General features: G+C 35.7%; 1 protein-coding gene across 6 annotated transcripts in view; it reads left to right on the top strand.

Annotated features, from left to right (window-relative positions):
- TRPM7 (transient receptor potential cation channel subfamily M member 7) overlaps positions 1–23,519 on the top strand; it is a 114,773-nt gene that overhangs the window by 17,398 nt on the left and 73,856 nt on the right. For 5 of the 6 annotated variants that reach the window (XR_003681778.2, XM_024133795.3, XM_024133799.3 and 2 more), the window contains exons 2-7: positions 9,849–9,928; positions 14,219–14,257; positions 16,010–16,208; positions 18,341–18,554; positions 20,931–21,055; positions 22,062–22,233. Coding sequence is in view for 5 of the 6 variants with exons in the window: in XM_024133795.3 (XP_023989563.2) it covers positions 9,849–9,928; positions 14,219–14,257; positions 16,010–16,208; positions 18,341–18,554; positions 20,931–21,055; positions 22,062–22,233 (829 nt within the window). In the remaining variant the exon portion in view is untranslated. Of the gene's footprint in view, positions 1–9,848; positions 9,929–14,218; positions 14,258–16,009; positions 16,209–18,340; positions 18,555–20,930; positions 21,056–22,061; positions 22,234–23,519 lie in introns of those variants that run through there. The other variant, XM_055088232.1, reaches the window with a different exon arrangement.

Here is a 23,519-nt window from a genome sequence, read left to right on the forward strand (position 1 = left end):
CTGGCTAATGGTTTATCAATTTTGTTTATCTTCTCAAAGAACCAGCTTTTAGTTTTATTGATCTTTGCTATTGTTTTCTTTGTTTCTATTTCATTTATTTCTGCTCTGATCTTTATGAGTTCTTTCCTTCTGCTAACTTTGGGTTTTGTTTGTTCTTCTTTCTCTAGTTCCTTTAGGTGTAAGGTTAGATTGTTTACTTGAGATTTTTCTTGTTTCCTGAGGTAGGCTTGTATAGCTATAAACTTATCTCTTAGAACTGCTTTTGCTTCATCCCATAAGTTTTAATTCATTGTGCTTTCATTGTCATTTGTCTCTAGGTGTCCTATAAATATCAATTAAATCTATATGGTCTGTTGTGTCATTTAAAGCTTCTGTTTCGTTATTTATTTTCATTTTTGATGATCTGTCCATTGGTGTAAGTGAAGTGTTAAAGTCCCCCACTATTACTGTGTTACTGTCGATTTCTTCTTTATTTTAAAGTCTATTTTATCTGATATGAGTATTGCTACTCCAGCTTTCTTTTGATTTCCATTTGCATGGAATATCTTTTTCCATCCCCTCACTTTCAGTCTGTATGTGTCCCTAGGTCTGAAGTGGGTCTCTTGTAGACAGCATATAGATGGGTCTTGTTTTTGTATCCCTTCAGCAAGCCTGTGTCTTTTGGTTGGAGCATTTAATCCATTCACATTTAAGGTAATTATCGATAGGTATGTTCCTATGACCATTTTCTTAATTGTTTTGGGGTTGTTTTTATAGGTCCTTTTCTTCTGTTGTGTTTCCCACTTAGAGAAGTTCCTTTAGCATTTGTTGTAGAGCTGGTTTGGTTGTGCTGAATTCCTTTAGCTTTTGCTTGTCTGTAAAGCTTTTGATTTCCTCATCAAATCTGAATGAGATCCTTGCCGTGTAGAGTAATCTTGGTTGTAGGTTCTTACCTTTCATCACTTTAATTATATCATGCCACTCCCTTCTGGCTTGTAGAGTTTCTGCTGAGAAATCAGCTGTTAACCTTATGGGAGTTCCCTTGTATGTTATTTGTCGTTTTTCCCTTGCTGCTTTCAATAATTTTTGTCTTTAATTTTTGCCAGTTTGATTACTATGTGTCTCGGCGTGTTTCTCCTTGGGTGTATCCTGTATGGGACTTGCTGTACTTCTGGACTTGGGTGGCTATTTCCTTTCCCATGTTAGGATAGTTTTTGGCTATAATCTCTTCAAATATTTGCTCTGGTCCTTTCTCTCTCTCTTCTCCTTCTGGGACCTCTATAATGCGAATGTTGTTGCATTTAATGTTGTCCCAGAGGTCTCTTAGGCTGTCTTCATTTCTTTTCAATTTTTTCTTTAGTCTGTTCCGCAGCAGTGAATTCCGCCATTCTGTCTTCCAGGTCACTTATCCGTTCTTCTGCCTCAGTTATTCTGCTATTGATTCCTTCTAGTGTAATTTTCATTTCAGTTATTGTTCATATCTGTATGTTTGTTCTTTAATTCTTCTAGGTCTTTGTTAAACATTTCTTGCATCTTCTCGATCTTTGCCTCCATTCTTTTTCCGAGGTCCTGGATCATCTTCATTATCATTATTCTGAATTCTTTTTCTGGAAGGTTGCTTATCTACACTACATTTAGTTGTTTTTCTGAGGTTTTATCTTGTTCCTTCATCTGGTATATAGTTCTCTGCCTTTTCATCTTGTCTGTCTTTCTGTGAATGTGTTTTTTATTCCACAGGCTGCAGATTTGTAGTTCTCCTTGCTTCTGCTGTCTGCCCTCTGGTGGATGAGGCTATCTAAGAGGCTTGATGGGAATGACTGGTGGTGGGTAGAGCTGACTGTTGCTCTGGTGGACAGAGCTCAGTAAAACTTTAATCCACTTGATTGTTGATGGGTGGAGCTGGGTCCCTCCCTGTTGGTTGTTTGGCCTGAGGCAACCCAACCTTGGAGCCTACCTGGGCTCTTTGGTGGGGCTAATGACAGACTCTGGGAGGTCTCACGCCAAGGAGTACTTCCCAGAACTTCTGCTGCCAGTGTCCTTGTCCCTATGGTGAAACGGAGTCACCCCTTGCCTCTGCAGGAGACCCTCCAACACTAGCAGATAGGTCTGGTTCAGTCTCCCTTGGGGTCACTGCTCTTTCCCCTGGGTCCCGATGCACACACTCCTCTGTGTGTGTCCTCCAAGAGTGGAGTCTCTGTTTCCCTCAGTCCTGTCAAGGTCCTGCAGTCAATTTCCCCTAGGCTTCAAAGTCTGATTCTCTAGGAATTCCTCCTCCTGTTGCCGGATCCCCAGGTTGGGAAGCCTGATGTGGGGCTCAGAACCTTCACTCCAGTGGGTGGACTTCTGTGGTATAAATGTTAGCTAGTCTGTGAGTCACCCACCCACCAGTTATGGGATTTGATTTCACTGTGACTGCACCCCTCCTACTGTCTCATTGTGGCTTCTTCTTTGTCTTTGGATGTGGGGTATCTTTTTTGGTGAGTTCCAGTGTCTTCCTGTCGATGGTTATCCAGCAGCTAGTTGAGATTTTGGTGTTCTCGCAAGAGGGAGTAGTAAGAGCACATCCTTCTACTCCGCCATCTTGGTTCCTCCTCTAGAAAGCAACTCTTAATACAAGGATGTATTGGGATTGTAGGGCTGGTAGAAGGGACATTAGTAATATCCAAGAAACAATGTAGGGGAAGAATCTGAAGGGCTTGGCACATACTTGTTAGATGACTTGACTCAGTGGAATGGTGAGATTTTTTTGTGGGAAGCTTTTGTGGGATTTAGAGCGTGAGTTGGCAAACTATGTCATGTATGCCAAATCTGGCCAAGGCCTGTTTTGTATGGCCTTGAGCTAAGAATGGTTCTTATATTTTTTAGTGGTTAAAAAACAAAAGAAAGAATATGTGATGGAGACAGTATGTGGTTCAAAAAGCCTAAAACATTCACCATCTGACTCTTAATAGAAAAAATTTACTGATTGCCCATTTAGAGTATAGCCATACTTCTCTAAGAAGCGGGGAAGTTGAAGGAAGCATCAGTTTAACGGGAAAGGTGTTCTTTTGGGCCCTGATGAGTTGTCTGTTGTTGGAAAAATAATTACAGAGGTGAATTTGAAGAAAGGGTGAGAAACCAGGACTATATTAATAATTGATCTGTAGTGTTTACTCTTTGGTAAGGCATCGTGTTAAACTATAAAGGATTTAGAAATTATCTGTTGTATCCATTCCTTTACTAGTCCAGGCTCCCATTGCCCCTCCCCAAAAGACTGGTGGCTCTAGCTTACCTTTACTTATCTCCCTGATTATTTTCCTAAAGAGAGCTCTGATGATTCCTTATGTTAAATGCTACTTGGGATTCATTTTTCTTCCGTATGTAAATTAAAATGGCAATGAAAATATTTATATTTACATTTAATAGGAAGGCTTAACGTATGAAAAGTATATATACCTGTGATTTACTTTTATGAGTATTTCAATTAATAACTATCCAAAGTTTTGCAAGCCAGCATTTAGACTTAACTGGGGCATTAGTTCATTGCTGTAGAACAGTCATTTTGAAATCTATTGATATAATTCTTCCATCCATATCACCACTTGGGTTTGAATAGCTATAGTTAGAGTTGCTTCAGGTAGACTGTTGCTGAGGAGTGGAATTGGAGGAAGAAAAGGGGAAAAGCTAGTACTGGTTAGCAGTAGTTAGCAATTAACAATACCTTTTAGGAGAGGTATGTTAGCCCTCTGTTCTTTTTATTTTTCTCCATGTTCAGAAAATTTATATACATAGTGATTACATAGGAATTCTACTTTTGAAAGTAATTAATATATTTCTACTCATTGGTTTCAAAAAAGATGTAAGAAAGGTGCTTATTTAAAGCATATCATGAAATGATTTTGAAATGCTTATCTTAAATTTCTCTTAAAAAGCTAAAAAAAGAAAGCTAGTAGAGGCTTTGGAGTCAGGGTAAACTACTAGCTTTGTGACTTTGGACAGTCTTGTAACTTTCATGTCTAAGTCTCTGTCCATACCTTGTCTTTTCTCTTTCTGGAACTCTTGATTAAACTTACGTTTGATCTTCTTATTCTGTTTTACATGTCTTGTAACCCTCCCCTGCCTTTTAAACAGCTTTGTTGTGGAATAATGCATATACTATAAAATTTGCCGTTTGTAAGTATACACATTTGATGGGGTTTTTTGTTTTGTTTGTGTTTGGCCACTCTGTGCGACTCGTCGGATCTTAGTTCTCCAACCAGGGATTGAACCCAGGCTCTCGGCAGTGAAAGCACGGAGTCCTAACCAGTGGATTGCCAGAGAGTTCCCCATTTGATGATTTTTAATAAATTTATTTAGTTTTATAACCACCACAATCCAGTTTTAGACACCTCACAAAGTTCCCTTGTACTTGTTTGCAGTTTATCCCTGCTCTCACTCTTAGCCCCAGGCAATTACTAAACTTACTGTTTCTATGGTTTTGCCTTTCTAGCAATTTCATGTAAATGAAATCATAATATCTTATGTCTGGCTTTTCCCATTACCATAATGTTTTTGAGGTCCAGCAGTGTTGCGTGTTATCATTCGTTTGTCCTTCTTTATTGCTAAGTAGTATATATCATTGTATGGATATATCACTGTTGGTTATTATGAATAATGTTTCTAGAACATTCAAATACAAGTGTTTGGACATGTTTTCATTTTTTGGGGGAAGATAGTTAGGAATGGAATCTTGGAGTCATATGTAAGTTTATGTTTAACATTTCAATAAACAACCAAACTTTTCCTTTGTAAGTGTTTATAACATTCTGCATTCTGACTAGTAAAGTATGCGATTCCAGTTTATACATCTGTGTCAACACTTGGTATTGTCAGCCTTTGATTAAAGCCCTTCTAGTGGTTGTGAAGTGGTATTGCATTGTAGTTTTAAATTTGCATTTCCCTAATAACCAGTGAAGTTGAGCACCTTTTCTTATGCTTATTTGGTACAATAAGCATATTATCTTTGGTGAAATATCTCTCCATGTCTTTTGCCCATTTGTGAATTGAATTTTTTTTTTTAATGTTGAGTTTTCTGAGTCCTTTATCTTATTTGCAAATAAGTCCTAAATCAGTATATGCTATTTTGGGTGGATTTTATAAGTTCCATGAGGTAAAATTGATTGACAGTGTTGTTTAAGTCTACTCTATTCTTTCTAGTTTTCCTATCAAGAAAAAGACGAGGTTAAAAAAAAAAAAAAGAGGATGTGAATTGTACAGGATTGCATTTCATAGCATTTATCTATGCCCATGTATTTCCAAGTTCTCCCTAAGATGTTTCCCTCTTTTGTCAAGTAGTTGTCTTTTGACAGAACTCCTTAGAAGGGTCCGCTGTTAATTAATAAATTTGCTTATGTTGTGTTCACTTTTTGCCCATCTTTCATTCATATTGTAGGCTTTAGGCGTTTGCTCATGAACTGCAAATGATTTAGTTAAAAACATATATATATAATTCATACCAGAGTAATCTGAGTGCTTCTCATGCATGTATATTGCCATTATTTTAGTAGGTTATTTGTATGTGTTAGAAGTCTAGTTCTAGAATCTGATTTTGGTGGACTTCATTACCATAGCATGGGACTGAGCTGCGGTCTTTGCTATTTGTTTGCAAATAAGCTCACAGGGAGAAATTCCAAACAAATCTTTGTCTTGCTTCAACAACCAGTAAAAATATAGCAGCAAGTACAACCACTAATCTGTTTTTCCCCCCAAACCAGTTCCAATTTTTTCTAGAAGAGAGAAGCAACCCTTTAAATGATAAATCACAGTATAATTTTAGTGCTACCCCTAAACCCTGCATTTTTAATAAAAGGGGCTTAATGAAAATTTCATGAGTTTAAAGCAGTAGGTTAAGTTGGTTTTGGTAGAAATTCAACCTCACATTATCGTGTGTCAGAGCAGCCTACCAAATGGTATTTTTTTCAAGTTACAAGCAGAAGTCACATGAATAAATGTCTTCAGGTCCAGATGCTCTGCCTACCTTCAGTGTACTATGGTTGTGGAGTGGGAGAAGGGGCCAGGATAGCAGTAATATACCAGCAGTCTAACTGACATGGCCAGATCTTTTGGTTCTCAGGAGAATGCTCTAAATGTGATCCTGGGGATGGTTCCATTGCCCTACAGGTGCATAAGGGAGTAGGGGGAGATGGAGATTGCGTTCCTAAATAGTGTAAGTCTCATTGAGAAGGTGACATTTGCTCAGAGACTTGAAGGAGGTGATAGAATGAAAGTAATGAGGCAGGATGCAGAGATCCAGAGCACTAGGACCTTAAAGCTTATTGTAAGGACTTTGGCTTTTGTAAAACTTCTTTGAATAAAATATGAAAATATTGGAGAGTTTTGAGCAGAGAAGTGACATAATGACATATTTTAAAAGGATTACTTTAGGGACTTCCCTGGTGGTCCAGTGGTTAAGACTCTGCACTTCCATTGCAGGTGCCATGGGTTTGATCCCTGGTCAGGGAACTAAGATCCCATATGCTGTGTGGCATGGCCAAAAATAAATAAATAAAATAAAAATTTTTTTAAAAGATTCTTTTATTTCTTTTGGCAAGGGTGGCATGAGTGGTTTCTGCAGTAAGCTGGGCAAGAGGTGATGATGGCTTGGGCCAAAATAGTAGCAGTGGAGGTTTGAGAAGTGGTTGGATATTGGATGTGTTTTGAAGGCAAGCTGACAGGTTTTACCATGGGATTACATATGAAGTACATAAAAAGAGGGAATCAAGGATGACATTAAAATTTTTGCCTTAAGGGACTTCCCTGGTGGTCCAGTGGTTAAGACTCCACACTTCCACTGCAGGGGGCACAGGTTCGATCCCTGGATGGGGAACTAAGATCCTGCATGCCACGCAGCCAAAAAAAAAAAAGATTTTTGCCTTTAAAAAAAAAAGAAATAATACAACTGGAAGAATAGAGTTACCATTTACTGAGATGGGGAAGACTTTATGAGAAATAGTGTTTGGGTGAAAGATGAGCTCAGTTTTGGCCATGTTACGTTTGAGATGCCTGTTAGACTTCAAAATGAAGCTGTTAAGTAGGCACTTGGATATGTGAGCATGGAATTCAGGGAAAGATCTGACATGGAAATACAAATTAGAGAGTCATCCAGTGTATTGATGGCAAACTGGATGTGAGCACTAAAAGAGTGAATATAACTGGAAAAAAAGTCCAAAGTCTGAGTGAATATAACCGGAAAAAAAGTCCAAAGTCTGAGTGAATATAATTGGAAAAAAGAAGTCTAAAGATTGAGGAGAAGAGGAGAAATCAGCAAGGATATAAATGGAGTGGCCAGTGAAGGGAAGAAAATCAAACTAACTGATGAAAATGTTTTAAGAAGATAAGAATGATTGATTTTGTTAAATGCTGCTGATATATCAATGAAGATGAGTCCTGAAAGTTGACCTTCGGATTTAGAGAAAATCATTGGTGATCTTGTTGAAACTTATTTAAGGAGAGTGCTTGTCTTGAAAGTCTGACTGGAGTGGGTTTTAGAAAGCATAGGAGGAGAAGAAAAGAGGGAAACACTTTTTCCAATCATCTTTACTGTAGATGGAGGCAGAAACATTATGTGTTAGCTCGAGGGGCAAGTGGAGTCATGCAAAGTTTGTTGTGTTTAAAATGGGAAGATTAATAGCATGTTGTGTGCTGATAGGAATAAGTTAATAAAGAAGGGGAAAAAATCAGGGAGAACTGGTGGAGAGTTAGTAAGGGTATGGGGTCTAGAGCACAAGAAGATTGATTAGACTTTAATAGGAACACAGTCACAGGAAGGAAGGCAGAATGTGTGGGTATAGATACTTATTGGTGGACAGATGTGATAGAAGTTTGTAGAAGTTCTCTTCTTGCTGCTCAATTTTCTGAGTGAAATGGGAAGTAGGTCATCAGTTGAGAGTAAGAATGGTGAAGAAGGAGGGTTGGAGGTTTGAGGAGAGGAGGAGATGGTGTGAAATCATACAGAAGAATGAGAAAATGGACCAGGGAAATATGGTGTGACGGGCATCATTAAGGGACATTTGAGGTTTGTGGTCAGGGTTTTAAAATGAAACCAGAGGGTGTTGTTTTGTTTTTTTCTGTAGTCATATTAATATAGGCAGTTATGGAATAGGTGGGGAATTGGATTGAATCAGGTTGGGTTTGCTAGGTGTATTCCTAGTACAGTAAAGCTGGAGAGCTTCCTATTTTTTTTTCCCCACCTGAGGGGTATGTAGGAAAGCAGATTCTTCAAAGGAATACTACCAGACTTTAGTTAGAAAAAGAAGGTGGTGCTTTGCAGGATCTTAGTTCCCCAACCAGGGATCAAACCCATGCCCTCTGCAGTGGAAGCACAGAAGAATCCTAACCAATGGACCCCCAGGGAATTTCCTAGAGGTTTCTTTTTGGAATATAGGCTCTTCCTTTTTGTACTGTACTGGTAAGAAAGAGGGGGATGGGGGAGAGAGATTATGAGAGAGAGAGAATGCTAATATCTATATTTAATATATATTTAATACCTATAGATATATTAAATATCTAATATTTATCTATATGTCTAATATATATATTATGTGGAGGATGAAGCTCAAGATCTTCAACCTACTCAGTCTGAATTTATGGAGTTTCACCTATCTCAGTATGTAATGCCTCATCCCTTTTAAAAAAAAAATTTTATTTATTTATTTTATTTTATTTTTGGCTGCCTTGAGTCTTCATTGCTGCGCGCGGGCTTTCTCTAGTTGAAGTGAGTGGGGGCTACTCTTTGTTGCTGTGCACGGGCTTCTCATTGCGGTGGCTTCTCTTGTTGCAGAGCATGGGCTCTAGGTGCACGGGCTTCAGTAGTTGTGGCACACAGGCTCAGTAGTTTTTTTTGCAGTATGCAGGCCTCTCACTGTTGTGGCCTCTCCCGTTGCGGAGCACAGGCTCCGGACGTGCAGGCTCAGCGGCCATGGCTCATGGGCCTAGCCACTCTGCGGCATGTGTGATCTTCCCGGACTGGGGCACGAACCTGTGCTCTCAACCACTGTGCCACCAGGGAAGCCACACCTCATCCCTTTTTTAATCAATCACCGGTAGCAGGATACAGAGTCTAGGGATCCAGGCAGAAGCTTAAGTGGTGGTATAAAAAGTAATTTAAAAAAAACTTTTAATTTTGAAATTATTTCAGGTTTACAGGAATTGATGGAAATGTATTAATCTTTCACTGTCATCCTAGATTTATCTTATTCTCCGTATTGATGTTTTTGCTTTATGCATTTTGAGACCATTTGGTGATTCATATTTAAGATATAGTAAGATATAGTAGTCTGGTGAATCAGATATTTGAAATCATGTAATAACCTGCACTCTCCCTATTGGTGTTTAGCATCTTTTTTTTTTTTTTTTTTTTTTTTTTTAGTATTGTCTTTCTTTTGATTAGAATTTGCTTGATATCTCTTTGTATCCCTGTACCATTAGCCATTCCGTGCCCTATGCTTTAGGTATTTGTCTTAGAAACCAAGTATAGCTATTATTAGGTTTTATTTTATTTTATTTTATTTTTAGTTGAATCTGACAGTCACTTTTAATTGACCTTAAAATGATCCACTTCCCAGGATCATACCAGCCCCTCTTGAGGTTTTTGGCTGAGACTCGATTTCCCTCCTCTCTGGTTATTTGAAGCCACAGTATCTGCATAGCACTGTTGATTTAGTAATCTCAATCTCATTGGACTTAAATGGAATGATTCTAATATTTTAGGTGTGCTGTCATCAGTAAACATGTTGTATATAGTAAATATTTAGTGAATTAAAAACTGAATTATTTTCATGGATTATTAAATTTTTCCTTGTAATATTAGTTGGTTAATTTATAAACCATCTTTTTTAAACTTTCTGTTTTAGTCCCAGAAATCCTGGATAGAAAGCACTTTGACCAGGAGGGAATGTGTATACATTATACCAAGTTCAAAAGACCCTCACAGGTGAGCATACTTCTCTTTCTTCTGAGTTCTTCTAGAAATAAATAAATAATTTATTTACTTACCTACCTACCTACCTTATATTTTTGGCTACGTTGGGTCTTAATTGCGGCACACGGGATCTTCGTTGAGGCATGCAGGATCTTTCATTACGGAGCACGGTCTCTTTCTTGCAGCACTTGGGCTTCTCTTTAGTTGCGGTGTGTGGGATTTTTGTCTCTCGTTGTGGTGCGCAGGCTCTCTTGTTGAGGTGCGTGGGCTTAGTTGCCCTGCGACATATGAGATCTTAGTTCCCTGACCAGGGATCGAACCCGCGTCCGCTGCATTGGAAGGTGGATTCTTTACCACTGGACCACCAAGGAAGTCCCTCTTCTAGAAATTTAGATGTAAATTATATTGCTATTTATTTATTAAAAATTTAAATTATTAATTATTTGTAGTTACTGTTAACTTTTGTGCTTACTGTTAATTATTCTTTTAGGATTAGGAGAAGGAGCTATCATTAGCAAAATATCAGTATTCTGGAGTTCTTAATGACATTTCACAACATAAAACCTCTTCTTCAAAGTGTTGTTCCATCCCTAATCTCCCCCATATCATACTAGTGTATTACAAAGACAGTTAAGGCTCTCTTTTTTAATTGATTCACTGATACTGAGAACTTAAAAAAGTTTGTGTATCAGTTTAATGGGCATCTACTGAGTGCCCAACACTATGGTTTATGCTGAAGAAACCAATATGAGCCTAATAGTTGCTGGTTTTGTTTGCCCAAATATAGCTATAATGAGCACTTACTGGAAAACCTATCACCAGAGATTCTGTTGGCATCTCTGATTGTCTTTTGGTCTTTAAAATGGCTTTGATAATAGAAAAAATTTTAAGTAAAGGACAGTAGTTAGAATTCAAGAAGAAGACCTGTTGAGGTATTTATTGAAGAAACATTTTTCCTAATTTTTTTCTTTTTCTTGAGACCTAAAAATAGCAAGAAGCTTAAAAGGGTAAATCAAAAATACAGTTATTTTCTGGCCTACAGAGCACCTTTTTTCACAGGCACTTAGGAAAAATTAATTGAAAAAGGCATTTACAAGGATTTTTTGTCTTCTTACCTTTCCTGTTTCCTGTTAAACCTTGTTTTCTATGTAGTTATCTTCTCTGCAACTTTTACTTCCATTTTCTATATGGCTCTCATGAAAATACAGCCAAGTAGGTAATCTTTTATTAACTGATGTATTTTAAATTATAGCACCTGTCACCATTATTGTCCGTAGTGAGTTTTTGGTAAATATTTGTTGAATAGAATTTCTAAACCTTTTGTTTGTTACATTACATAAACCTGCTGTTTGAATTCAACATTTCTCTTTTTTTAACAGCCAAAAATACCTAGTTTGAATATATCTCTCACTTAAACAAATTTCCATTATAAGAGGAATGTGCATGATAACTTTTGGAAACTTTTGAGATGCAGAAAGTAGGCTCAGGGACTTCCCTGGTGGCGCAGTGGTTAAGAATCTACCTGCCAATGCAGGGGACACGGGTTTGATCCCTGGTCCGGGAAGATGCCACATGCCGCAGAGCAGCTAAGCCCGCGTGCCCCAACTACTGAGCCTGCGCTGTAGAGCCTGCGAGCCACAGCTTCTGAAGCCCATGTACCTAGAGACCGTGCTCCTCAACGAGAAGCCACCGCAATGAGAAGCCCATGCACTGCAATGAAGAGTAGCTCTCGCTCACCGCAACTAGAGAAAGCCCATGCACAGCAACGAAGACCCAGAGCAGTCAAAAATAAATAAATAAATAAATTTATTTATTTATTTAATAAAAAAAGTTACTCTATCATTAAAAAAAAAAGAAAGGTTCAATACTCAGAGTTTCAAAACATGAAGACAGTCATTATTAATAACATTTGTACTACCTATTTTTAATCTTTCCTCAGTGCATAGCTTTCGTTTTAAAATATTGCTAAATTCAGTCTATACGTAAAACTTTGAATCTGCTTTTTAACATAAATAAATAAATAAATTTATTTATTTATTTAATAAAAAAAGTTACTCTATCATTAAAAAAAAAAGAAAGGTTCAATACTCAGAGTTTCAAAACATGAAGACAGTCATTATTAACATTTATTGTACCTATTTTTAATCTTTCCTCAGTGCATAGCTTTCGTTTTAAAATATTGCTAAATTCAGTCTATACGTAAAACTTTGAATCTGCTTTTTAACAAAATTATAGTAATTACATTTTTTCATGATATAGATATTTTATAAGAATGGTAGTTAATATTCTGTTAGTGTATGTATCACAATTCATATACCTATCCTACTCTTGGGCGTTTGAGTTATTTTCAGTTTTTAACATTATAAATTAAAATTAGGTCACAACGGAGATCTTAGTTGATAAAACTTGTTTGTGTTTAAAGTTTTATTCCCGCTTAGTATGTGTAATGCCAAAAAACTTTCCAAAAGATTAAAGAATACACAATATCACAAGTAGTGACGAGAATGCCTGGATATTGACTAGAGTAATATGATCCATCATCTTCAAGAAAAAGTGATGAGTAGAAAATAGTATGTGTATTAAATTTGCATTTATTTATTACTCTCGAGAAAACATTTTTAATATTCTTTAATATTCCCCCAATTTTTGGTAATTTCTGTAAATGTCTTTTTAGATCATTAAAATAGATAACCTTAATGTCTCTTCCAATCATTATTCTATGATTGATTTGTATTTCTTACTAATTATTAAAGATAGGTTTTGTTACAAGATAAGATTACATTTCTTAACCAGAGAGCATAAGTGACATTTCCCAGGTCACATGGCTAATAATTCATAAAGATTGGATTAGAATTTAGATCTGCCAGTTCTAAATAAGACTGTGTTCTTTCATTGAGAGAAAATTATGGTTTTGCTTTATTAAAAAATAGATTGTATTATCATTAAGGAGCTTATTTTTTGTAATTTTGTTAATTTTACTTTTCAGTAGAAATAATACAAGTCCTCATTGGGTGTTAAAGAAATCTCAAGCTGTTATTAAATACCCTTGCCTGTAGCCATCCATATGAGACCTAATTTACAAACACCATTAGCTGGTCATTTTTTCCTACACTAATTGGATTTTAAAATTAATTTAATGTGAATAGGTTAATCATTGATTTACAAGGTACCAAAAATTATAAGTGAAAGCCTCGTTTTTACCACTGTGCCTTAACTATAAGTTCCCCTCCCTAAAGGAAACTGGTGTTACCTATTCCTTGGGATACCTTTCAGAAATAGATATAGTCTTTGCCTGAACAAGCAGATGTATATTTATTCCTCTCTCTTCCCTTTTAAATACATCCTGTTTATCTCATTGTGTTTATTATCTTGGCAATAACCTCTTCTTAATTGTTGCATCCTTTTTAATTATATATCTGGATCATAATTTTAGTATTTCCTTAGGACATTTTAACTATTCTGCTTTTTTGCTGTTAGAAAAAAAATTCTGTTGGGTTTTTTCAGCACTAGCTGTCCCTGACTCCTTGTTTGGCGCCTCACAATAAATGCTGCACTTTCCTTCACCACAATAAATAAATAAATAAACGAATGAATGAATGAAAAAAAATTCTGTAGTGAATAACCTTATAAATGAATCATTTTACACATATGCTGTAGATATTTTTTAACCTTCACTCTTAATACTTTAGACTTAGAGAAAGAGTCTTCATTTTTCATTTTGATAAGTATTGCCAAATTGCCCTCCATAGAGAGTTTATCAATTTATACTCCTCCCAGCAGATACGAGGCTACTTTCCTCTATATTCTCACCAAGATATTGTCTTAAAGGATTAAAAAAATTTTTTTCTAATCAAATACCTTTTCATATGTTTGTTTTTACTGTGAATTATCTGTTCATATATTTTCCTATTTTATATTGATTCAATGAAGCTAGGAAAAATGTTAGTTAGGAAGACTAACATTTTGTCTGCAAATATTTTTTCTCAGTTTACCTTTAGACTTTATGAGTGACATATTTTTGCCACATAAAAATTGTATTTTTTATGTAGTTAAATCTGTCAGTCTTTTCTCTTATGGTTTCTGGGTTTTAAGTCACAACTAATTATATTTAAAATATGAAAACCATGTTAGTTTTAAAAAGTAGTTATTTGAATATGTAAATTAAGGTAAAAATGACTTGTGCTATCTACTGAAAAATTAAATACATAATTTTCCTTTGTTTTGTACTTTTTTATGGATTTTATATAGTTTAAACTAAAAAAAATGTTTCCCTTTAAGTAATAGATTTACCTTGTTTTATAGATGCCTTCCAGGATGTCAAATTTGTCAACAACTCGTCAGGTAATTTTCATAACTCCATTGCACAAATTTTGAAAAATAAAACTAATGTATAAAAAAAATCAGAATAAATTGGGATAAATTCACAGGCCATTATGTTTAAGGGTTACTTTACTCAGACTTGGGAGGTGGAGGATCAGGCAAAGCTGCTTGAAACTCAAGTGAAGGTATCTGAGCAGAGTTCTAAAGCTGAATGTGAATTAGTCAGGTAAAGATTGAGGGGAAGGGATTTTAGGCAGAGAGAACAGGATGTGGGAAGGCCTGGCAGTGAAAGAGATTATGGTTGTGTCAGGAAAGTGCAGGCTGTAGAATGTAAGAGGGATATTGGCGAGATCTGAGTCTGGAGAAATAAGTAGGGCCAGATCATTTAAGCTCTTTGTGTACTATGCCACACAGTTTTGATTTCATGTTGAAAGGATATTATATAGGGAAGTAACATGTTTAGTTTTTTTTTTTTTTCCTCAATAAAAGCAGTTGGTATTTTGAGGAGATTGGATTGGGAGAAAAAAATAGTTTAGAAACTTTTGGAGTAATTCTGGCAAAAAATGAGGGCCTGAATTAAGATACTGGCTATGGTGATGAAGGAGAAGTAGGCATATTTGAAGGGATTAATCAGGTAAATTCAATAGGATTTGGTGGATGTATGGAGAAAGGGAAGATTTGAGGATGGTACCTAAATTTCTTACTTAGGCAACTAATTAAAGAGTAATGTTCTTTTAAGCTGTGATGAAAGAAGACAAGAGGAAGATGAGAAGGTCTCTTGGTGGTGGACTAGGAACAGAAATGCATAGAATACTTTCATTTAGATATATTGAGTTGTTTTACCATCTCCAGTCCTATTCATTTGTTCCTCTAGCTGGGAAGTTTTCTGTCTGGTGTCTTTCCACTCAGGCTGAAGAGCTTCCTTTAGCATTTGGTATAATGCAGATATACTGGAGAGGAATTTTCTCAGCTTGGTTTATCTGAAAATATGTTTATTTTATACTCTCATTTTTAAAGGATATTTTCACTGAATGTGGAATTCTGAGTTGACAGTTTTCTCATTCCAGTGCTTTGAAGATACCATTATATTGTCTTCTAGCTGTTGGTTTCTAGTGAGAAGTCAGCTGTCGTTAGTGTAGTTGCTCTGCTGTGTGTAATGGGTCTTTTTTTCCTCTGGCTATTTTAAGGATTTTTTTTTTTTCCTGTAATTCTGGATTTCAACAGCAGGTCTATGATATGCCTAAGAATGGTTCTTTTTATACTTCTTCTTGCATAAATATCTGCAAGTTCATATTTTTCACCAAATTTTTTTTTCAGCCATTGTTTCCTAAAATACTTTTCTGACCCATTCTCTATCTCTCTTCCCTCAGGAACTCCAGTTATACATACATTAGCTTGCTTGATATTTTCCACAAGTCACTGAGGCCCTGTTTCATTTTTATTTAATTAAGATAATTTTTCCAATTTATTAAATTAGATCATTTGTATTGATCTGTCTTCAGGTTCACTAACACTTATTTCTGCAATCTCCAATGCTGTTTTGCCCATCCAGTAGGAAGTAGATGCCTCAAACTAAATTTAGAAGACTGTATCATCAAATACTAATGTATTTATACTATTTTAATTCTATGGTGAAGGTATTAATTTACGGATATCCTAAAATCAAAAAGATTAATTTTCATACTCTTTATGAGTTCATTTATTTTCATATGGTTTTTCATTGACTAATTTTTTAAAAGGTCTTTTTAAAATTTTATTACTTTTTTCCTGTAGGTGTTTTTGTGGTCGCTTGGTCAAGCAGCATGCTTGTTTTACTGCAAGTCTTGCCATGAAATACTCAGATGTGAAATTGGGTGACCATTTTAATCAGACATTAGAAGAGTGGTCTGTGGAAAAACATACAGAACAGAGCCCAACGGATGCTTATGGAGTCATAAATTTTCAAGGGGGTTCTCATTCCTACAGAGCTAAGGTATGTCATGTATTTGAGTTTCTTCATTTAACTTATTATCTAATAATATACGTTTATTACATGACAGTAATATTGTGTCAGAAAATTAGTTTCAGTCATTTCCTTATGTGTTTTGAAGTTCTTTGTATAGATACATATATGAATATAGAATTGTTATATCTTGTTGAATTTAACCTTTTTTTTTAGTTTAGTCTACTATCTCACTTTTTCTTTGTTCCTTTTTTTTTTGGTCTTTTCGATTAAGTATTTTTTTTTTTTTTTTTTTTTTTGTGGTACGCGGGCCTTCCTCTGTTGTGGCCTCTCCCGTTGCGGAGCACAGGCTCCGGACGCGCAGGCTCAGCGGCCATGGCTCACGGGCCCAGCCGCTCCGCGGCATGTGGGATCCTCCCATACCGGGGTGCGAACCCGGTTCCCCTGCATCGGCAGGCGGATGCGCAACCACTGCGCCACCAGGGAGGCCCCTCGATTAAGTATTTTTTATTAAGCTTTCCTTCTTTATAGCACCTTATTTATACATTCTTTTTCTATTCTTTAATCTTATAATAAATACTATAAAATGCATTTATAACTTGTTACTATTATAAGTTAGTACTTTTACCACTTCCTGGACAATGCAAGAAACTTTAGAATACTTGTGACTACATTTTTTTCCCTCATGACTAATGTGCTCTTGTTGGCATGAATTTTATTTCTTCGTGTATTTTAAACCTCCAAATCATAATTATTATTCATTTAGATGTATCAACATATTACCCTGTAGATTGTTCCACCTGCCTCCCTCCCTGCCGTGATTTGATAAGCAGTGCCAAATGGTGGGCCTGTCTCTCCATTTTTTCTATTCTCTTGGATCCTGATCCCACAAGTTGTCACTGCTTTGGTAGCTCACTGATAGCTTAACAACAGGTGTTATTTATCTAGTTTCTAGTTTCTCTAGTTCCCAGGGGCAGTTAGTCGAAAACAACCTAGTCCATCATTGTTGGAAATGGAATTCCTCATTTATTACTAACGTAATCTTTTTTTTTTAAATTAACTTTAGATTGTTTTCCAAACACTACTTAATGTACCCAAGTATAATAATGAGTTAAACAGAACTAATACAGAAAGACTTAGTACAGAACAAATCTCATTACAAATCATTCTTAAGGGATTCTGGAGTCTTCTCAGTTTTATATAATTCTGATATTTTGGGATAATTTTCCTTGGTGTTTGATCTCTTTTTGTAAAGGAATTGGCAATATGTTGTTTTGCAAAGAACCTTTATTAGAGATGTTTAAAAGTGTTTTTCTTCCAACATCTGAATATTTTAGATTTCTTATGAGCTAAGTCATAGGTGCTTTAGATAAAGAAAATGAATTACAGTAGTCATAGCAAGTAAATTTTGTGATGTCACTTACCAGAAAGATCATTTTTTTAATGTTTCAAATCAGAGGAACTTACTCCACAGATATGATAGCTTATTTTCTTATAGAATGATTTTTCAAAAATTAAAGTGGTGATTCCATCTGAACACCTTGAAATACTGAGCAAAATTTTTTATTTTCAGTAATTTGTGAGTCAAATCCACAGTTACTTCCAGTGAAGGAAACAATCATCTGTATTAAAAAATCTGTGTTATTTTACTGCATAGTCACAATTCTGATCAGTGGATTAGATCATTGATCAAACTTTCAAACAGATAATTCAGTGTTTGCCTCTCATAGTTTCAAGAGTTGTAGAAGTCTCCATGTTTTCACCATTCTTCTCTTATTTTCCCTTTTCCTATCATCATACCTATCCTTTACACTTCTCACTCAATGCATACTCATAGTTAAACAAGGCAATGAGTACTGTGGATAAATTTGTAAATCAGATGAATGGTAATTAAGTTGATATAAGCAAAGAGTAACAAATTTATGTCTTGGTTTAAAAATTACAGTGCCACTACTTCTATACCTCTTACGGAATGATTTTCCAACTTTAAAATCGATTGCTATTGCTTATTCCTAGAAGTGTAAATATATTGCATGTGGCCTATGAAATCTATTTTATAATAATCTGATCCAAACAAAATTTTTCTTAAGTCATATAATGTTGCATTTTGAAACCTATGAATATTCAATTATTAATTATTGTTTTAAAATCTTTTTTATTAGTATGTGAGGCTATCATATGACACCAAACCTGAAGTCATTCTACAACTTCTGCTTAAAGAATGGCAAATGGAATTACCCAAACTTGTTATCTCTGTACACGGTGGCATGCAGAAATTTGAGCTTCACCCACGAATCAAGCAGTTGCTTGGAAAGGGTCTTATTAAAGCTGCAGTTACAACTGGAGCCTGGATTTTAACAGGAGGAGTAAACACAGGTAATGTGATTATACCAATTTTATTTGGTGTGCTTGTAAATTCTTCATAATATCAATTAGGTATTTGAAAAGTCAACACTGAATATAAATATATTTAATTCTTCTGTTAAATAATCTACAGTTCCTAAGTATAAATGCTAACTGAAAAAGTATTTGGTTTTCATTTATTCTTTTAAAAGAATAATACGCTTTATCATTCACTTTTTTTTATTAAGACCTTATTTATTTATTTCTGGCCATGCCATGCGGCTTGTGGGATCTTAGTTCCTGGACCAGGGATCGAATCCGGGACCCCCACCCCTCCGTGAAAGCGCCAAGTCCTAACCACTGGACCACCAGGGAATCCCCAAGAATATGCTTTAGAGCAGGGGTTTGCAAACTGTAGCTCCATGCACCAAATCCAGCCTATTCCTTATTTTTGTAAATAAAGGTTTATTGGAATGCAGCCACACTCATTTGTTTTTGTATTGTTTTGTATCATACTTTTGTGCTACAAAAGCAGAGGTGAGTGGTTCTGACAAAGACTGTATGCCCTGCAAAACCTAAAATATTTACAATTTGGTCCTTTATAAGAAAGTTTGCTGACTCCCTACTGTAAAGCAAAGTGTTTTTCTTGTCACTCTGTGACTACTGGTAAGTTGAGAGAAGAATGGTAATTCATTGCCTAGACACTGGTAAGAAATAGCTTTTCAAATTAATTTTTAATGTACTGTAATCTTTCATTCTAAGTCTTCCCTATCAGATATACAGGTTGGATATATGGAAGGCAAATTAATATCCAAAGTAAAACATAGTTATTATTTAAATTAGCTTGGAAAAATCTAATTTGTTATCAGCAACTGTGTTTTGAACCCCATTGTTTGTCAGGCACTCTTCTGGCTGCTGAAAATATATCATTCCACAAAATAAAATATTTACCTTCATGGAACTTATATTCTAGTGGGGAAGATGTAAACAACAAACAGATAACTAAATAATGTATAATAAATTAGATGATAAGTGCTTTGGAGACACATGAAATACAGAGGAGGGATAGTGAGGGATGGTCGAGGGGACTTCATTGATAAGGTGACATTTGAGTAGAGATATAAGGAAATGAAGTGAGCAAGGTAAGAATAATGCGGGGCAGAGCATTTAAAGGAGAATTGGCAAGTGTTGGAAGAATAGTAAGAAAGGTCCAATGTAGCTTGACTGGAATGAGCAAGGAGTGCCAAGTGATGAAATCAGAAAGTTATGGGTGAGTGGTGGTGGTGGTAGGCCTAGCGTGGGGTGGTGTGGTGAATAGCAGGAGCAATAGACAGATCATCATATAAGGCCTTGTAGGCCATTATAAGCACTATGACTTTTAATCAGATGAGAAGGGGAGGTTTTAAGCAGAGAGTTGACAAGAGCAAAGATCACTTGAATGATGGTTTAAAAATAGACTGTAAACAGGCAAGGCATCACTCGGAAGAGCAGTGAAGGTGCTGTTTCCATAATCCATGTTAGGAATGAGATCTAATGCATTATAAAAATCAAATCAAGTGATGCATTGGTTTGCTAGGGCTGCTATAATAAAATACCACAGACTTGGTGGCTTAAACAAAAGAAATTTATTTTCTCACAGTTCTTGAGACCCAAGATCAAGATGTTAGCAGGTTTGGTAACATCCTGAGGCATCTCTCCTTGACTTACAGATGGCTCTCTTCTCACTGTGTCCTCCCGTGGCCTTCCCCCTGTGCATGTGCATCCCTGGTGTCTCTTTGTGTCCAAATTTCCCCTTCTTATAAGGACACCAGTCAGATTGGATTAGGGCCCACCCTAACAGCCTCATTTTCACATGATAACCTAAAGAACCTATTTCCAAATACAGTCACATTCTAAGGTACTGGGATTAAGGTTTCAACATATGAATTTTGGAGAGGATACAGTTCAATCCATAACAAGTGATAATGAGAAGTTACATGCTCTTTTGAATTATCTTTTCTACTTTCCTCCCAATTTTGACTCAGTTGGAAAACTTTTGTAGTTTTTTGTGAGTGTGTGTGTTTTGCTTATAGTCCTGAGCCATACTCTTCTTTTTTTTTAGATGATGTATAGAGCAGTAACAAAAACTACAGTTAACATGAGGAATCTAAGAGAGGAGACTAGGCCTAACAACATGGTAAAAGTTAGTTTTACGTGTGTTTCAGGCAGTTGTAGTGATTTGACATTGTGGGGTTTTTTTTTCTTTTTTGTCCTTGTGTTTTCTTTTGTAAGTTTGTCTTTTGGACCTTGTTGCCTTTTATCTAGTGTATGTAAAGAAAAATACCACCAATTGTAATGTTACTGAGCAAAGGATTGTTCTGAACACAGTAAAGACTTTCAAATAAGGTGAATTAAATTTTGTATGAACAGGTGTGGCAAAACATGTTGGTGATGCCCTTAAAGAACATGCTTCCAGATCATCTCGAAAGATTTGCACTATCGGAATAGCTCCATGGGGAGTGATTGAAAACAGAAATGATCTTGTTGGGAGAGATGTAAGAGTGCTTTTAAAAATTTCTTACATTTAAACTTATGTATAAACAAAATTAGAGCAAGAATAATGCGAAGTCAACCTAAAATATTCATGTTCATACCACGACCCTTTGGAAAATGCATTCATAGATACAAAAAGTAGTGTTAATTTTTGTGGTACGCGGGCCTCTCAGTGTTGTGGCCTCTCCCATTGCGGAGCACAGGCTCCAGACGCACAGGCTCAGAGGCCATGGCTCACGGGCCCAGCTGCTCCGCGGCATGTGGGATCTTCCCGGACCGGGGCATGAACCCGTGTCCCCTGCATCGGCAGGCGGACTCTCAACCACTGCTCCACCAGGGAAGCCCTGTTTCTGCCTTTTTTTGTATAACTATTTCACACCATTTCCATGTCATGCCAGTCTTTGTAATTAAATTTTTAATGATGACATTCTATTAAGAATTAATTGTATTGTCTGTAAGAGTAGTAATCAAATACTGGTGTTTTATTTAAGTAGGTAAAAGACATGTGAATTGGTTATAGATATCTTTCAAGAGATTATTAAAAAAGAATTACTGAATTATAATGATCACTTTCAAGTGCAATTAAATTTATAACGTCAATTTTAAAGATTCTACTTATGACTGGAAAAATAACAGTATGACATTTAATGATTGCTTTTATTCAGTGTCCTTTATATATTTCACTTTATTCACTAATAACTTAATAGTTTCTTCACATTGTTTGTTTATTTGCTTGTTTGCTGCTGTTTCCGTTGCATGGGATGATGAAATATGGTATATTCTGCAATGAGAGCCGAAATACAATACTGTGGTTCAACCCATTATTGAATAATCTTCAGCTGCTTAAAAGCTCATGCTTTTTGATATATTCTTTTACATTTTCTATTTGTTGCTATGCATAAATAGAATCTTACTTCCTACTTGCCTTTACAGATTATTTCAGAATTTGTTTTTACTTTATATTAAATTTAATCCTGCCCACTGACTCTCATGTTTGCTCTTGTTTAGGTGGTTGCTCCTTACCAAACCTTACTGAACCCTCTGAGCAAATTGAATGTTCTGAATAATCTACATTCCCATTTCATATTGGTGGATGATGGCACTGTTGGAAAGTATGGGGCAGAAGTCAGACTGAGAAGAGAACTTGAAAAAACTATTAATCAGCAAAGAATTCATGCTAGTAAGGGAATTTATAAATTTGTTGTTGTTGAAATTATCCTGGGCTGTATTAATTGTGAGCAGCATTCTAAAAAAGGTAGACTGTTCTTTAAGTGTTCATTTCCTTATGTAGCAGGATAACATACAAAAAAACCATGAATGACTGACCTTACACAAAATAAGATCTAGGAAAGGAAATCTGAGATCAAATAGCGTACTCAGATAACAAAGCCATAGCCACAGAGGTTCATTGGAAGCTTTGTTGCTATTGCAATCCCACTGCAGCTCAGGGAATTCAGAAATATTCTCAATGTATGATATATTCCATTACACGACTTTGAAATTCAAGAGTGAAGAGGAAAAACATACTTTATTGTGAAGTAAGAATCACCTTGCTTAAAGTTGATAACATGAGTAGGTATCACTTTTTGGTAGATATGTCTTAAAAGTTGGTATTTTTGACACTGGTCTTCCTTTCTGACCATGGTCAAACTTTCTGGCTCAACATCTGGATTTTTATTTTTTTAAAAAAAGAAATTTTATAATTTTAGGGCACCAAGAAGGTGAGCTCTATGACAAAGTGAAATAGAAATACAAACTCATAGAACAGTATTTTCAGATTATGATGGAGTCATAGCATCTTCTAAAAATTAGGAATGTCTTAGAATCCTTCATACCCCACTAGAGAATGCCTATATTTTGGATTCTTTCACTGCATTACAATTTATTGTAAAACAAAAATTCGTATTCACTAAATTTTTGTTACTCTTAATAGAGGTCTTGGATTTTATTGATCTGTCTGCGTAATCCTGATTCTGTTGTTAATTTCTATATTAATGTCTCAATGCATTTGGAATCAAAAATAGACATTTTAAAAGTGATTAAAAACAAATACATATGAGTTCAACTCATAAAGTATTAAAAAACTGAAAACCAAATTGGTGTTTTAATTTCTTGTCGAGTTAAAGTAGTGAAATATACAAAATAATTATTGCTTTTCAGTGAATATATAAATTATAGTGTGTGCCTCATTATATATTGGATTTTCTAATTTTGTTATTTAGAACAGACTTAAAGTCAGTGTAAAAATAATTTATTCAGTATTTAATTTATTTATATCAGACTATATATCATGTTGAGTACATAAAATTAAGTCAACATAGTCTTATAAGAAATTATATTTTGGCATTTTATTTTATTTTTATTTTATTTTATTTTTTTTTTGTGGTATGCGGGCCTCCCTCCGTTGTGGCCTCTCCCGTTGCGGAGCACAGGCTCCGGACGCGCAGGCTCAGCGGCCATGGCGCA

Source organism: Physeter macrocephalus, chromosome 11 (assembly GCF_002837175.3).
Source record: "Physeter macrocephalus isolate SW-GA chromosome 11, ASM283717v5, whole genome shotgun sequence".
NCBI classification, from domain to species: Eukaryota; Metazoa; Chordata; class Mammalia; order Artiodactyla; family Physeteridae; genus Physeter; species Physeter macrocephalus.